The sequence below is a fragment of the Calypte anna genome, chromosome 1, assembly GCF_003957555.1.
Source record: "Calypte anna isolate BGI_N300 chromosome 1, bCalAnn1_v1.p, whole genome shotgun sequence".
NCBI classification, from domain to species: domain Eukaryota; kingdom Metazoa; phylum Chordata; class Aves; order Apodiformes; family Trochilidae; genus Calypte; species Calypte anna.
Window position 1 is genome coordinate 54,658,069 of NC_044244.1, and position 16,629 is coordinate 54,674,697.

Consider the following 16,629-nt stretch of genomic DNA (forward strand, 5'->3'; position numbering starts at 1 on the left):
CACAAAGCCCCATCTGCTTGGTGTGATGCTCAGACCCCGGCCATCCTCCCACACCTCTCACTCCTCCACAGGAGCCCTCTCCAAGCCAAGGCTCTACAGCAAATAGCTGTTTGCCTCACGCTGAGAAATAAAATTGATGATGGGGTGCAGGAGGCTTTTGCCTGACTGTAGTTGAGCGAACCACCCATCTGCAGTGGTACCCAAATGCCCCACAGGCCAAAACTACCCATTCTCCAGGGGAATGGCATGAACAGAGCTTTCATTACTGAAAGGCACATGAAAGAACATTTGTTCCTTCTGCAAAGCCAGCCCAAAGGTCCTGTGGGGTGTGAGGGAGGAGGAACAAACCCCACCAGGTTCCTTCACCCCACCAGGGCCTGCGCTCCCCTTTGTGCCTTCACCCCATGGGTATCGGGTGCTTCCTCCAGGCTGTCCCAGCTTCTCCACTGCTGTGGGGGGACAGAGCCCTGCCATGGGGCCGGACCCCACATCTCCACCATGAGGCTGTGGGAGTGTCCCCAGGGCCCATGGAGTCAGCCCCTACCAGGCCCCAGGCAGCAGTGAGGGAGTGATGGGGTGTAAGCAAGCCGGGTGGCCAGAAGGGACCTCTGAGCAGATATGGAGGTGCAGGTGTTATCTCAAAAAGTGGGGTTGTTTACACAGTATGTGAAACACCAACATGTACACAGAACAGAGGTAGACATGAGGAAAAAATTCTTTCCTGTGAGGGTGGGAGGACACTGGCACAGGCTGCCCAGGGAGGTTGTGGCTGCCCCCTTCCTGGAAGTGTTCAAGGCCAGGTTGGATGGGGCTTGGAGCAGCCTGGTCCAGTGAAAGATGTCCCTGCCCATGCAGGAGGGTTGTAACTAGGTGGGTTTTAAGGTCCCCTCCAACCCAAACCATTCTATGTTTCTATGTTTTTTTTTTTATTTATTGTGTATTTGCACAAATATGGGGTGCTAGGGGGCAATCAACAAGGCTAAACCACCAGAGTCACAAAGCTCTCTACACTGATACACGTTTTGTTCAGTTTGCTCCACTGAACTAACACACATAAGACTGGAGCAAATGGCCTGAGGTTGCACCAGGGGAGGTTTAGATGAGATATTAGGAAGAATTTCTTTCCTGAGAGAATAGTTAGTTTTGGAATGGGCTGTCGAGGGAAGTGATGGAATCGCCATCTCTGGAAGTATTTCAAAACTGTGTAGATGGGGCACTTCAGGATACACTCTAGTGGGCATAGTGGTACAGCTATTGATAAATACATTTTATTAATTGTATTGAGAGGGGATGTTGATAGTTGAACACAGCAATCTTAGAGGTCTTTTCCAACCATGACAGCTCCATGGTTCTGTGATATTCATGGTTATTCTACTTTGATTCATCAGTGAATAACTTCCTTCAGTTTAAAACTCCAGTACACACGGAATTTATGGTGCCAGCTCCGTGTGGAGGGGTCTTTCACTTGGAGGTGGGCAGCCCAAGCCCCCGAGGTGAGGTTTCCATATTACAATTCCATTATAATGGTTACTTCCCTACAGCAACCTCAGCAATTTCCCCACGTTTTAAGCAAAGCACACGCGTCCTGGTCTCCATGTTTCTCCTTTTCACAGCAGAGTCACCGCTTCACACAAAACCTTTGTAACTTTTTACGACTCTTTTCCCCGTGCTCACTGAAATCTCCATCTCTACCCCCACACCACAGGGAACACCCCGGGGGCGTTGCCGGTCCTACCCCCGCGGAGGAAGTTTGACCCTCGGCAGCTCCTATCCGCGGAGCTGGGGCGGCACCATGATCCTCGGCGGCTTCCGTCGGTTCCCGCCGTTGGCCGAGTGCCGGTGGCAGCGCTGAGGAGGAGACGGCGCCGCCGCCATGAGCCGCAGCTACAACGATGAGCTGCAGTACTTGGACAAGATCGACAAGAACTGCTGGCGGATCAAGAAGGGCTTCGTGCCCAACATGCACGTGAGTGGCAGAGGGAGGGCTGGGCTCAACTGGGAACCAGGCTGGTGAAGGGACTCGAGCACAGACCCTATGAGGAGAGGCTGAGGCTGTTCAGCCTGGAGAAGAGGAGGCTCAGGGGAGACCTCATCACTCTCTACAACTCCCTGAAAGGAGGGTGTAGCCGAGGGGGGTTGGGCTCTTTTGCCAGATGACTTTCAACAAGACAAGAGGGCACGGTCTTAAGTTGTGCCAGGGGAGGTTTAGGTTGGATATTAGAAAGAATTTCTTTACAGAGAGGGTGATCAGGCTTTGGAATGGGCTGCCCAGGGAAGTAGTGGATTCTCCGTCCCTGGAGATGCTTAAAAAGAGACTGGATGTGGCACTCAGTGCCATGGCCTGGTAACTGCGGTAGTGGATCAAGGGTTGGACTCGATGATCTCAGAGGTCCCTTCCAACCCAGCTGATTCTATGATTCTGTGATTCTATACTACCAGCACTGCCAGCTCTAAGAGCTTTCTGTCTGAGTCAGAAGTATTCTTCAATCCATGCTCACAGGCACTGCAGTTATGATGAGGAGAAATTTGGAGCTGAGTGTGGAAATACTGTCTCAATTTTCACTGCAGTGCTGTAGTATTAGCATTCAATTACTTCCCTACATTAATTAATTAACTCTTGGGTGCCCGGGGGGTGAGGGGCGGCCCACCTGAAGGGGGGGGCAGGGGGAGGAACGGCCGGGCCCTGCCCTGCCCTGGCCGCCCCGTTGCCGGCCGGCCTGACAGCTCTCCCCGCAGGTGGAAGGTGTTTTCTACGTAAACGACCCGCTGGAGAAGCTGATGTTCGAGGAGCTGCGCAACGCCTGCCGTGGCGGAGGTGAGTCCGGGAAGGTTGGGGGAGGAGGGAATAACGGGGAGGCGGGAAGAAGCAAAAAGGGAGCCTGCAGGCACACCCCAGCCCTTCGGGCTCTTCTAACTGTGGTCTCGGACACCTCCCTGAGCCCCTGGGTTCACACCACGCTGTGTGTTGGCTGTGAAGTACCAGGGGGGCAGTGGAGAGAGTTCTGTGGGATGTCCCAGCTGGTGTATTGGGAGAAATGGGAAACAGGGATGAGTTTTTTCACCTTGCCAGCTACTGCGGCCTGGTGAGCAGCACAGAGGTGTGACCTGTGGCCGTAGCATGTCCTGTGCCCACATCCAATGTATGGGCACCGAGTTGCCGGCTGCCCTCTGTACTTTCAAGCATTCATAGAATTGGCTGGGTTGGAAGGGACCTCAGAGATCATCGAGTCCAACCCTTGAACCACCATTGCAGTTGCTAGACCATGGCACTGAGTGCCACATCCAGTCTCTTTTTAAATATCTCCAGGGATGGAGAATCCACTACTTCCCTGGGCAGCCCATTCCAATGTCTGATCACCCTCTCCGTAAAGAAATTCTTTCTAATGTCCAACCTAAACCTCCCCTGGCACAACTTAGGACTGTGCCCTCTTGTCTTGCTGAAAGTCGTCTGGCAAAAGAGCCCAACCCCCCCCTGGCTACACCCTCCTTTCAGGGAGTTGTAGAGAGTGATGAGGTCTCCCCTGAGCCGCCTCTTCTTTAGGATGAACAGCCCCAGCTCCCTCAGCCTCTCCTCATAGGATCTGTGGTTGAGTCCCTTCACCAGCCTGGTTGCCCTCCTCATTCCCTGAATGCGTGTGCCTTGAGTTTATTTTGTTGGGGGCTGTAGCCCGGGCTTCTCTGGTGTGAGGCAGCAGCACAGGACTGGGTCCAGATCTGAGAGCTGGGCTGGTGGTATCACACTTCTGTTGTTAGCACTGATGACTCTGCACAGATCAGTCTTAATACATCAGAGCTAGGACTTCAGTGTAATATCCTATTTAATGAAACTGCAGATTGTGAATAATGTTTATACCAGGTTAGAATACGTGTTGGTGACTGATTTTTGATTTGCCACTATTTTCAACAACCTTTATAGAAAGCTCTTTATTGTGATTACCAGATTGTTTACTTTCTTTTTTTCTTTATCTTGTTCAGGTGCAGGTGGCTTTTTGCCTGCCATGAAACAGATTGGGAATGTGGCTGCATTACCTGGCATTGTTCATGTACGTATTTGCTCTGAAAATTTGCTCTTTTTCTATTCTTACCTGCCAGGATTATTACCTTCCAAGTGGAAACTTTGTTGTGAGAAGGAATCCAGACCAAAACAGTTTGTTGAGAACCTGTCTCTGAGTAAGAACTTCCAAGGGCAAGCTATGAAACTTAAGTTACCAGAACAAGTGTCCACTAAACTGCATTCACTGCTTTTTGACTTGAAGCTTTTCCAGCATTGCTTTGTGTTGTTCCAGTTTGCCTGAGTCACCTTTCCCCCAACACTTGTATTGTCTGTTGGTTTTGAATTTCCTCTGCTGACCTGAAATGCATGAAAAAATGGGAACAGAGCAGGAGGGAACAGTGTTGTCTGTTTTACTGTTGCTGCCCTTGTGCTTGTAGTGAACCTTCCCTTTATGTAAACACTTTTTCTTTGTCCCATGCATTTTTGGAAACAAAGTATCAGATATGGTGATGATGGAGAAGGAAAATACTCCCTTGTGTCACTTTTCAAGAAGTGCTAAGTGCTATAAAAAAAAAATTCATGTCTGATACTGCAGATATTAATAAGTAACATGATCAGAATTTCCTTGTTCATGGTTGCTTGGCAAAAGCATGGAATTTCTGGCTGTAGTGAAAGGTAGCCCATCACACTGTTAAAATGCCTTAATGGTCAACTGAAAAGGGAGTAAGTTAGGTTAGTAACAACATCTTAAAATGGGAATTTTGGCTGGTAGTTTGTAGGAGAGATGTGTCTATTCACATCTTCAGGTTTTATTTTCAAATCTTCAATTTTTTGTTTTCAGACCAAGAGATTTCTTGGTGATGGCAAGGGGAGGCGTTAGAAGCACAAAATCCCACTGAAAAATGCTTTTCCTTTTAATGGATGATAAACACATTAAAAAGTTCCAGTTTCTGACACCTTTATGGGTGTTTGGGCTTTTTCTTTATTTGCTTAAATGTGGAGTGCCATTTGTGGTTTCCTAATTTAAACTTGCCAGGCTAGATATCCTTTGAACTTGTAGAGCTGTGTAGAAACACACACTGGTATTCTCTAACTAGTAATTATATGAAAAAGTTCAATAAAATGAATGCTTCTATAAATAAAGTGACTTGCCACCTATCTTGTCCTATCCTCTCAAGATACCATTCTAAAAGGATGGCCTTTTCCAGCCTACAGGGTGCAGTCTTCAGTCAAGTGTTTGATGACACAGCTAAGAAGTGAAAATACTGGTTGCTTTGCAATTCTATTCCATAGCACTGAACTCTTCCCTTATTACATTTACAGTATTTAAATATTGCAGTTGTCCCCAGTGGAACTCTCTAAAAACAAACTCTAGCACCCTTCTGTCTCTTATGTCCCTACTTATAATCTATTGCCTGCTTAGGTTTTGAATGCAAGAACTCTTAAAGCCAAGAAAAAGCCAGGTTAGAATTCAGTTTTTAGTCACAACTCTTACATTTAGGTGTTTAAGCTTCTCCTAAGTTTTATGGAGATCTTGGTCAGTAGAGCCATGAGGGCTGCTCAGCTGACCTGCCACTGAGTGTTTCTTTCAGAGTGAGATGTGCTCTCTGCTCTCTCTCTGACTCTCTGTCCTGTAACTGCAGGAATTTAGATACTTACCTCAATCAGTGGGTTTGCTCCATCTACATCCAAACATCCATTCTCTTTTTGGTATGTTTGCAAACGTGGCAACCATTACCACAAGACAAAGTATAACGAAGGTGACTGTGCAGCACAGAGTTTCATAAAACTTTAAGATTTCCTTCATTCTCTTTCAGAGATCAATAGGCCTTCCAGATGTCCATTCTGGCTATGGGTTTGCCATTGGCAACATGGCTGCCTTTGACATGAATGATCCTGAAGCAGTGGTGTCACCAGGTGAGGATAATTATTGGGAGTTAATGGATGCGTAATTCTCTCACTCAAAATCTTGATTCTTTATAGAGCAGATGGTTACACTGAAAATATTTAAATACTACAGAGAGAATTGCCCTTGTCTTTTAGGGCTGGGTTCATGAGGTCCCTCAGTTTTGAAGGGAGAGCACAAAACTTTGAACTTGGGTTTTGTCAGGCTGCTAACTATTGACTGTTTTCTTTGAGCAATGTTTGGAAACATACTTTAAGACTATTTCTACACTTTATTAAAAAGCTGACCTTAGAATGTGCATGTCTTTTTAATAAACACCTGTATCTTTAATTACTAATGGTTTGGAGATGTTTTTGTGGTAGTGAAACATGATATTCATGTTTCAGGTTTGCTTCAAGCCGTTTCAGTGTTCCTGATTGACTTAAACCCAAGATCTCTTTGTCTGGTGGCCCTCCTCTGACTCTGGTTAATAGCAGAACCCTCATATTAATGGTGGTTTTTCACATAGGTCTTTCCCTGCAGTAGTTATTTTTTTTAATTTTTTAAGAATTTAGCAAAATGCTGAGCACTTAAGTTTAATGTTCTTTGTAAGTATTTACCATTTATTATAGCTAGTGATTTATTCCAGTGAAGATTCAAAAAGGACTTGCTCTCAGGGCCTTGGTTCCAGGCATATCTTGCATCCAGGAGCCATTCTGGGATCTGTCACTTTCTGAGCACCCTGTACTTTCTGAGGACAGTATTTTTATAGTTGTGTCTACTTCTCTTTGGCTACTTGATGAAGCAACTTTGTAAACACAGAATTCTGCAGGCAATTAGTTATACAGCTTGGTCTGTAGAGCACATGCTCAAGACTGCAGAACTGTCTGGTTTGGTTTTTCTTAAGAGTTTTTGAGTTTTTCTCTGCAAGACTACGTTTTTTGCTGTCTTGAATTCTGAGGATTTCTGTTACTCTATTAAAATCAAGTTTAATGCAGTTCTACTTTTTTCCCCAGTATTTTCCCAGAAAGAAGGGCAAAGATCATAGCATTCAGTACAGGGTCTCTGTCAGCAGAAATACTGGGTGTCACGGTTTAACACTGGCCCGGCAATTAAACTGAGTAACAAACGCTATTAATCTCTCTCTCCTCCTTGATAAAGAGAGAGAATAAGGGAGAGAGACTTATGGATTGGAAACTAAACTACACATCTTTAATGAAACAGTAATGATAAATAGGAAAAATTACTAAATATATACAAATATACAGGAAAATGGATACCACATTCCTTCCCCCTTTTCCCCCAATAACTCTCACGTCACCACCGAGGCTGCAGGGCAGCCCTGGGAAAGTCCAGGCTGGACTCTTGGAGTCGGCAGCAGTCGGGAACTGGAGGCAGGAACACACAGATATGGGCTGGCATGGATCAGGAGCACAGGCAGAGGAATGGATGGAATCCTTCCAGGATGCCGGGTGAAGGAAGGGAAGCAGGAAAGGCAGGAAGGGCAGTAGCCGGAAGCTGGAAGCAGGAAATCATGGCTTGGCCCTTGTGATCCCTCAAATTTATACTGAGTATGGCGTATATGGGGTGGAATACTCTGTTTGGTCAATTCTGGCATCTATCTTGTCCCTTCCTCCCCAAAGGAGGGCTGCAGGTGGGACCTCTCTACCCTCCTGGAGGGTAAAAGTTTTCCTCAGAGCTCAGCAGTGTCCTTGGCTCTGCATACCAGTCTCTAGCAGTAACTATAAACATCAAGTGTTATCAATCCTAGAAGCACACACTGACTGAGAAACTTGCTGTTAATTTCAGCAAGTGCAACTACTTGCAAGAGACTCAGCTAAAAGCAAAAGTACAAGACAGAAAATCACCTTTATCCTGGCCCAAACCAGGACACTGGTTTAAGATGAATATTCAACAAGTGCTTACCATCAGCACACTTTCTTTATTAACCTCGTTGCTTTTTCTACACTTGCAGGTGGGGTGGGGTTTGACATCAACTGTGGTGTCCGCTTACTGCGTACAAATTTGGATGAAAGTGATGTGCAGCCTGTGAAGGAGCAGCTTGCCCAGGCCATGTTTGATCACATTCCTGTTGGTGTTGGCTCCAAAGGTGTCATCCCCATGAATGCTAAGTAAGAGAATGACTTGGTGTGTGCATCACTGGAGGGGGCATCTCTGGTATTCGTTTTGATGAAAGATTTATATGAATAGGAGACTTTAAGAAAGAAAAAGTAATTGTAAACCTCCTTCCATTCTTTCTGCATATGTCCTTCACCAGGAGGACTTGCATAGTCAGCAGTGCAGTCAGATCTTTCTTCCCCCATTTAAAACCCTGAAGTAGATAAAAGTTTTTGATAGGTTCTGATGTCTTTTGACAGAAAACCTCCATGTACATAAAGGTATTCTCTGAGAGGGGTGAGAGAGAAAATAGGATATTCCCCTCACAAAAAAGAGTGACCTTCCTAAAGTTATTATATTTGTAGAGTTTGATTTTCATGAAGTTTTAAGAAGTTGGACTGCTTGTTAGGGGATCTGGGGACTGATCATAAAACTATAGAATAATAGATGGGATCTCTTGAGGTAATCCTATCCAGCTCCCTGTACAAAGGAGGGCTAGCTCTGAAGGTAGGTCCAATGATGAATTTACACGGAGCTGCTCATATCCAGTGGAGTTTTAAGGATTTTTAAGGATAACACTCATGTAGGTGTTCAATAATTGCAGGGATTTGGAAGAGGCACTAGAGATGGGTGTGGACTGGTCTCTCCGGGAAGGCTATGCTTGGGCAGAGGACAAGGAGCACTGTGAGGAATATGGAAGAATGCTGCAAGCTGACCCCAACAAGGTCTCCTCAAGAGCAAAGAAGAGGGGCCTGCCTCAGGTAATGTTATATTTCAGAAAGGTTGTGAGTGCTCAGGGTTCAAACGTAAAGGTTAGCACATAGTGCTCTAGTTTTGGGTCTTTTCTTGAAACTCTGCCTACAGGTTCTGGGCAGGGGCAGAGGTGAGATGGTGGGGCTGTTTCTGAATAATTCTTGACAGAGTTGTAATAAGGAAGCAATACTAGGTGTACCCAAGGTCCCTGGGGCCATCAGTTTTTCATCAGCTAATGCCTGACACTGGAATTCATGTTTGGTGGCATTTCTTCATCCAGATAACAGTTTTATTTTTAAGAGACCGGCAAGTTATTCTGTAGCTTTTCCCTTTGTTTGCTCAGCAAAGATTTCTTCTCTGTATATAGTCTCATTGGTTTGGATGGAACACTTCTGAGATGACTATACTAATGCTAGCATTTGCAAATCTTACTTTTATATAACTTGTTGAGTTCTGTGACTTGTGGTACTGAAAGATTATGGCATTTTAACCCCAAAATAATCTTATGTCCTTAATTTTCACATTCACCTTGCAAAGAAGTCATCTCCTCTTAGTGGAGATGAAAAAATTTGAGGATTGGAAATGGAATATCATGCTTGAGCTACTGAAAGGTTTTGAATTCGTAATGAACAGGGTGTTGTAACCTCCATGTGGTGTTGCAACAAAGCAGAAGACCATATGTGTGCCATGCCTATAGAAGTTGATGAATTCTCAATAATCTGTACTCTTCCTGTCTTTCAACTCAGCTTTAATAAGCTGGATAAAAGCATCAGCACAGTCTGTAGATCCTGGTCCTCTTGTTTAATTGTAGTGTTCTTCCAACAGTAAAAATATACTGCAGTTCAGTAGTATATGATTAACTATAATTATGATTTAACTATAATTTAATACTACTAAAATATTATTAAATTATTATTATATAAATAAAATACATTTAAATGTATACATTAAAGCATCTGAGTATTTGTAACATCTATTCAGATCCCCAGCATACGTGGGATTTATGCGTTTCAAGCACACACTATAGCCATTTTAAATGTAAACCATTTCCAGGCTTATGGCTTATAACATGTTTAACTTATGTTATAAACCTGAACAAAGAGGACAGTGATGGTGGTATGTTCTACTTCCTTCCAGTTTATATAGGGATTTTTGTTTTGATTTTTTTTTTTTCCTGGAAAAGCCTTACTAAACCCCAAACCTTGCTATAGCAATTTGCCCTATTGCCCTTATTCCCACGGCTCACCCCTGTGCTCCCAGGAGCTCTTTCTCTATCCCTGTGTGATTCGTGTGTTGTGATTGGCAGCTGGGGACTCTGGGAGCTGGAAATCACTACGCCGAGATCCAGGTGGTGGATGAGATCTACAACGAGTATGCTGCCAGGAAGATGGGCATCGACCACCAAGGGCAGGTGTGTGTGATGATCCACAGTGGCAGCAGAGGCCTGGGCCACCAAGTTGCTACAGGTATGATCTGAGTGGTGCTGAGACCTGGAGGGAAGCAAACTTCAGCATGGTTTCATCCTCAGCAGTAAACTGTAGCACCAAAGAGCATTTCTTGGTCTGTTCTGACAGGGCTTGCCTTGAATTTTGTCTGCTTGATCTTGCGAGTGTTCTTAAGCCTCTTAGCAATAAGTTTAAAACCAATGTGTTAATTGTCTTTGGTCATGCAGAGAATTGATCTTGCTATTATGCATCCACGTGACAGTAGGGTTAGAGGTGGCAGAAGATGGAGCGAAGGAAATTCTAATTACATAGTAGAATTCTCATTTATTTTTTTAACTATTAAAGTGGTCAAATGCTGGAGCAGATTACTTAGGTTATAGAGCTTGTGTCCTTGGAAATGCTCAAAACTTGGCTGAGTAAGACCTGATATAGCTGGAGCTGCTTTGAACACAACTTCCAGAAGTCCCTTCCAAACTCAATTATGCTACAATCAAGACAGTGTGGAGATTTTCACTGAATCCTATTTGTTTGAGGAGCTGTCTTTATATGCGTTTGCTGAGGACAGTGAGTCCATAATGTCAGGTGTAACAGAGGCAAGCATTCCTGCAGCAGAAAAAGACTAAATTACTGTGTCCTGAGAAAGTGCTACCCCTGTATTTATTGTTTTGAACCTGACTAGAGCGTTTACTTTATTAGAAGTTACTAGTAAGTTTATCTGCTTTTGTCCAAGGGGAGAATTCTTTTTGATATACCTGAGCCTCTAAGCTTTTCATTCTAAAAGTAATATTGGGGAATGCTGTTTGCAAACAATTGATGATGTTCTGCCACAGATTTGCTTTTGCATTTGAGAAGAATCCATAGGTTTGTCCATGGGACAAATGTATTCAGTTTTAGAATATAAATTACAGACCACTATGTTCTTCTCACAGACTGAAACATAATTAAGAATTCACATAGACTTACCCTGTTGATTTCCCAGATGCATTGGTGGCTATGGAAAAAGCTATGAAACGAGACAAAATCATAGTGAATGATCGGCAGCTGGCGTGTGCCAGGATTGCTTCTGCAGAGGGACAGGATTACTTGAAGGGAATGGCAGCTGCTGGGAACTATGCGTGGGTCAACCGCTCTTCTATGACTTTTCTAACAAGACAGGTAGGAGCAGAGTTGTCTCTGATGAAAATATTTTGGTACACATCCCCTTCTTTATCCCAGACACATAGAACACAGAGTAGCTGCAGTAATTAACATGATTTTCATTTTTGTGCTTTTTAAACTGTGTTTGCTGGAGAGACTCACACGAAGTCTCTGGTTGGAGAGCAGCCAGGCAGAAAGGGACCTGGGAGTCTGGAGTGACAGGAAGCTGAACATGAGCCAGCAGTGTGCCCAGGTGGCCAAGAAGGCCAATGGCATCCTGGCCTGTATCAGGAACAGCGTGGCCAGCAGGTCCAGGGAAGTGATTCTGACCCTGTACTCAGCCCTGGTGAGGCCACAGCTTGAGTCCTGTATCCAGTTCTGGGCCCATCAGCTCAGGAAGGAGATTGAGGTCCTGGAGCGGGTCCAAAGGGGGGCAACCAGGCTGGTGAAGGGATCCAGCACAAGTCCTATGAAGTGAGGCTGAGGGAGCTGGGGCTGTTCAGCCTGGAGAAGAGGAGGCTAAGGGGAGACCTCATCACTCTCTACAACTCCCTGAAAGGAGGGTGTAGCCAGGGGAGGGTTGGTCTCTTCTCCCAGAAAACTTTCAACAAGACAAGAGGGCACGGTCTTAAGTTGTGCCAGGGGAGGTTTAGGTTAGATATTAGAAAGAATTTCTTTATGGAGAGAGTGATCAGGCACTGGAATGGGCTGCCCAGGGAAGTAGTGGATTCTCTGTCCCTGGAGATATTTAAGAAGAGACTGGATGTGGCACTCAGTGCCATGGTCTGGTAACTGCAGCGGTGGTTCAAGGGTTGGACTCGATGATCTCTGAGGTCCCTTCCAACCCAGCCAATTCTACGATTCTATTATTCTATGAAGCTGCAGTTCATCTAAAACCACACAACACCACTGGATTGTATTTGCAGAAGCCACTTTAGCAATATTTTTGAAAATGGTTTGAACTGGAAAAAGAGGATACAAGAAAATTAGTTTTACACTGCTGAAGCCATCTTTTCACAGTTGTAAGAATTAGTCTGGTTGAGATATGACTGAATTCCAGCATTAAAGCTGCCAATGGGCAGATAAACAATGTAGGCAGTGCCATTCTGTCACACCTGGCACTGTTGTATTCACTGCCACTGTGGATGAATTTGACTGGTTTCTTACCTGCCATGCCAAGTGTTAAGGTCATTGTCTTATCACTAAGAAACCCTTTGTTCCCTACTAATTCCTAAACAGATCACAGTAAACAGAACACAGTAACTGCTGTGTACATGTAGAAAAGCTATCTCCATGTATTTCACATCCTGATTTGCTTCTTAGGCCTTTGCCAAAGTCTTCAACACAACCCCAGATGACCTTGATATGCATGTTATCTATGATGTGTCTCACAACATTGCCAAAGTGGAGCAACACGTAGTAGATGGGAAGGAGCGGACCCTGCTGGTGCACAGAAAGGGATCAACCAGAGCCTTCCCTCCTCACCATCCTCTTATTGCTGTCGATTATCAAGTAAGTTGCTGTTGGAGAAGGAAATCAGAGGAGAATTCTGTATGAATCAGAATATTTAAGGGTCCCAAACAGAAACCTAAGTGCTTGGAGTTTGTTTTTTGAGCTAATGGCACTGGAATCCTAGTGGGATGGCAGTATCTGCTGGTCTGTGTGATCTTAGCAACACTGAGCCCCCTCTTCTGCTCCACACCCACAAGGGTTAGAAAGTTATGAAGGGAAATAAGTGTTTCATACCTTGGACAGGCTCCTGTGATTTGCCTTGTCTGTCTGTTGGATGCAGGTCTTTTAATCTGCTGGTCTACATCTTTCAGTGCAGTTAGCTCTCCAGAATCCTTGATGTCAGGCACCCAAGGCAGAGATGCTCTGAGGGAATGTGAACCTGACCTTCTTTCCTGGATATCTATTTCCTCTGAAACTTAATAATCAAGAATTAGGGGGTTTAGACTTCTTGTGAATTAATACTTTTCATTCACAGCTGACTGGACAGCCTGTTTTGATCGGCGGGACAATGGGCACCTGTAGCTATGTTCTTACTGGCACAGAGCAAGGCATGACTGAAACCTTTGGAACTACTTGCCATGGAGCTGTAAGTGAAAATGTTATTTCAGGAAGGGCTTGGAATGGGACTGTCATGTAGAGGACAAGGTTTCTTGAGGTTTATCCAGTATGTGATTCATCTTTTGGACAACAGGAGCTGAGTGTAGCCTTGCCACAGTAATCTCAGCCTGGGAGAAGGCTAGAAGTCTTCTTTGTCCTTCACTGTGTAGTTTTCACTCCTGCAGAAAACTTAGAGGATGCTATACACAAGGCATGTATGTTAGGCTGAAGACATGGCTAATGAGGTCCTTTTACTAAGGATTAATTGTGCTTAAGCTGTCCTTACCTCAATTGTTAAAAGAAGGTAGTAAAATAGGATGATTGAGGAAGATAAATAGCTTGCAGTAAAACTCTGACCGCTGAACACTGTCTGATGTGTTTTTGGTAAAAAGACATTTCTAGACATGTATGTTATACACATGGTACTTCTCTAGCCATCATAAAAGATGTGTGATTTTTGCAGCAGCCCATCACCTAAAGTATAAATTAATTTCCCAATTTGTGGCTTACTGTGGTCTGTACTATCAGCCATTCTGGGCTTACTTATGTAATCTACTTAGTTATAATGTAATATACTTATTTACAGATAATGTAATAATGTTTTTCTTGAATAAGAGAGTTCTATTTACAAATGACTACAAAAAATAAACCTAACAAAACTGTTCTTTAGGGTCGTGCACTGTCTCGAGCCAAATCTCGACGTAACTTGGACTTCCAGGATGTATTGGACAAGTTGGCTGACATGGGCATTGCCATCCGTGTTGCTTCTCCCAAACTGGTCATGGAAGAAGTGAGTTTCATACTTCATTATCTTTGAGTTTTGGATAAAGGAGTCTTGCTCCCTGGCTGAATGACTTTCCCTATCTGGATTTTTGCAGTGCTAAGTGGTTGCTATTACTCTAAATATACAGCTGGTATGATTTCTGATAAAACTATTCCTTTTCTTTCTTTCTTGGGTTTTTTTTTTCCTTTTTCTTTTTTTTTGAAAATAATGTGAAGTCTTCTCTTTTCCTCAAGTCCTGCTGAAAGGGGAGGTTCCTGTTTGAGAGGACTAGGGGCTGGGGGAATGTTTTTTCCTTTTCTGCCTGGCATTAGGCATAATTACTGTTGACACTGAGAAGTCTTTGTGTGATCATCACATAAGTAGTTACATTTAGTGGATTCTCTTCTTCAATTATATTCTCTCAACTCAAACATACTTTACACTGCAGCTGCCATGTGTATGAGATAACCCTCCTCTTTTAAGATGAATTCCTGTTTAAGAAAACTCTTAAATGACTAGAATACTTTGAATATTAGGACTTCCAGTTTGTTTGCATTAACGTGACAGAATGTCTTTTCTGATCACAACAGTACTCATGCAAGCGTGTTAATCACTTGAAACTATGATGTTTGGGTGTTGGTATTGTACAAACATGTTGATAACATTAAAATCTCTATTTAAAAGCAGCTTCCTTTTCAGAATGCTGGAGGGGCAAGCTGTAGAGTTCAACCCTGATTCCTGCCACTAAGGGGCAGTGAAGATAAATCTTAAAGGCTATATGTAAGGAGGAAGCTGGAGTGCACCTTCATACATGCTGGTGAACTGAGTTACCTTAGAATATAGGCAAAACTGAACCAAAGGAGCTATTAATTTACCTGAAACATGAGAGATTATTTGGAAAGTCAAGTGTCTCATAGATTTCTTAGATAATGTAAGGTGGCCAGATTCTCAGCATGTTCACCTGCTTCTGCACCCTCCATTCATATGATTCTGTGTTTGTGAAGAAGGAATATCAAAAGCCTGCAGCTAACTTCCTGTGACTTTGGGTGATTTATAGTTTTTGTTTTGTTTTGTTTTTTTCTCTCTTCCCCCTCCAGGCACCAGAGTCTTACAAGAATGTGACAGATGTGGTTAACACCTGCCATGCAGCTGGCATCAGCAAGAAAGCCATTAAACTGAGACCAATTGCTGTTATAAAAGGCTAGGAATTGACAATAGAAGGAACACAACAGCATCTCCAGGCCTTACACAAAACTGACTATAATCATCATCTTCCCACACCTCTCAGACTCTTCAGGATGCTTGGATCTGTCATCCCTGTTCTGGAAACAACATCTGAGGATCTTTTAACCACTTCTAGCCATAATTAATGCCCACCCCTTGTTATGTGGTGTTCTTTTCTTGGGAGGAAAGGGCAAAGCAATGAGTAAGTCGTATTTCCTACATACAGTCCCTCCCCCATTTGTCTGATATTTCCACAGGTAGGACTTCAGACTTGCTGAGCTGCCACCAATTGCTGTGCTGCAAGACCACCTCCATCAGCAAAGATGGCTTCTGAACCAGACCTCCTGTCCCCACATCTGAGTGCCTCTCACTGCATACAGAAGTACTCTGATAGGCAGGATATGGTGCTTCTGGGCAGGGAGAGGTTGCTCTGTTTGCAGATAATGCATAGTCTGTGTTGTTGCACGCTTCATGTCAGTTGGGTAAGAAATCTGGGGCTGGGAGTAGTCTCCCACTTGGGTGGGAGGGGTTGCCCTCTTCCCCTGCCCTCTCCCGTTCAGCAGCACCTGCTGTACTTGGCTCAGTAGAAGTAGGTGTTCCACAGTCTTCTGAAAATGCTATTAAGGACTGAGGATTTTGCCTTGAGAGGTTTTGTTTGCTCAGTAAAAGCTGTACCTTAACAACTTACAGATGTGCAAATCCAACGTGTAAAAGTTGTATTGGATGATATTGCATTCTGTGTCCTGCAGCTCTGATTTAAATGAGTCCAGTTGCAGGGTCAGACCCAGTACAACATGGCTTCTGATGTTTCTTTTAAATCCATTAATCAGGACTGGAGGGGAAACTGACCATCCCCACTGGATCATTTTTGAGGACTAAAAATAAAATGGGAAGATGGATGCTGCAGTGTATCTGTGTCGTGCTTATTCAGTGGTTAAAATGTCTGTTGTCAACTCTGAAGTATGTATGTGAGCTCTTGAAACTCATCTCATGTTGTGATCTGGCCAAGAAATGTGCAGATGACAGGATTTCTTGCAGGATTCAAGGGAAGGGCAATGCAGTATCAGTTTGATTATGACAAGAGTCCCTGCCCATGCCAGGTGGGGCAGAACTAGATGATCATTAAGGTTCCTTCCAACCCAAACCATTCTGTAATTCTACAAAGAGTATGACAGCTTTATCTTTCCGGGATTCTGGTGGG

The 16,629-nt window shown here is 44.1% G+C and overlaps 1 protein-coding gene across 1 annotated transcript; it reads left to right on the forward strand.

Annotated features, from left to right (window-relative positions):
- The first annotated feature begins 1,800 nt into the window (after positions 1 to 1,800).
- Positions 1,801 to 16,332, forward strand: RTCB (RNA 2',3'-cyclic phosphate and 5'-OH ligase). The gene is made up of 12 exons (XM_030464519.1): positions 1,801 to 1,966; positions 2,737 to 2,815; positions 3,976 to 4,043; positions 5,812 to 5,911; positions 7,855 to 8,011; positions 8,602 to 8,758; positions 10,057 to 10,216; positions 11,175 to 11,350; positions 12,656 to 12,844; positions 13,320 to 13,430; positions 14,112 to 14,231; positions 15,302 to 16,332. The coding sequence occupies exons 1-12, from the start codon at positions 1,874 to 1,876 to the stop codon at positions 15,407 to 15,409; spliced, it is 1,518 nt and encodes a 505-aa protein (XP_030320379.1). The 5' UTR covers positions 1,801 to 1,873; the 3' UTR covers positions 15,410 to 16,332.
- The last annotated feature ends 297 nt before the right edge of the window (positions 16,333 to 16,629 follow it).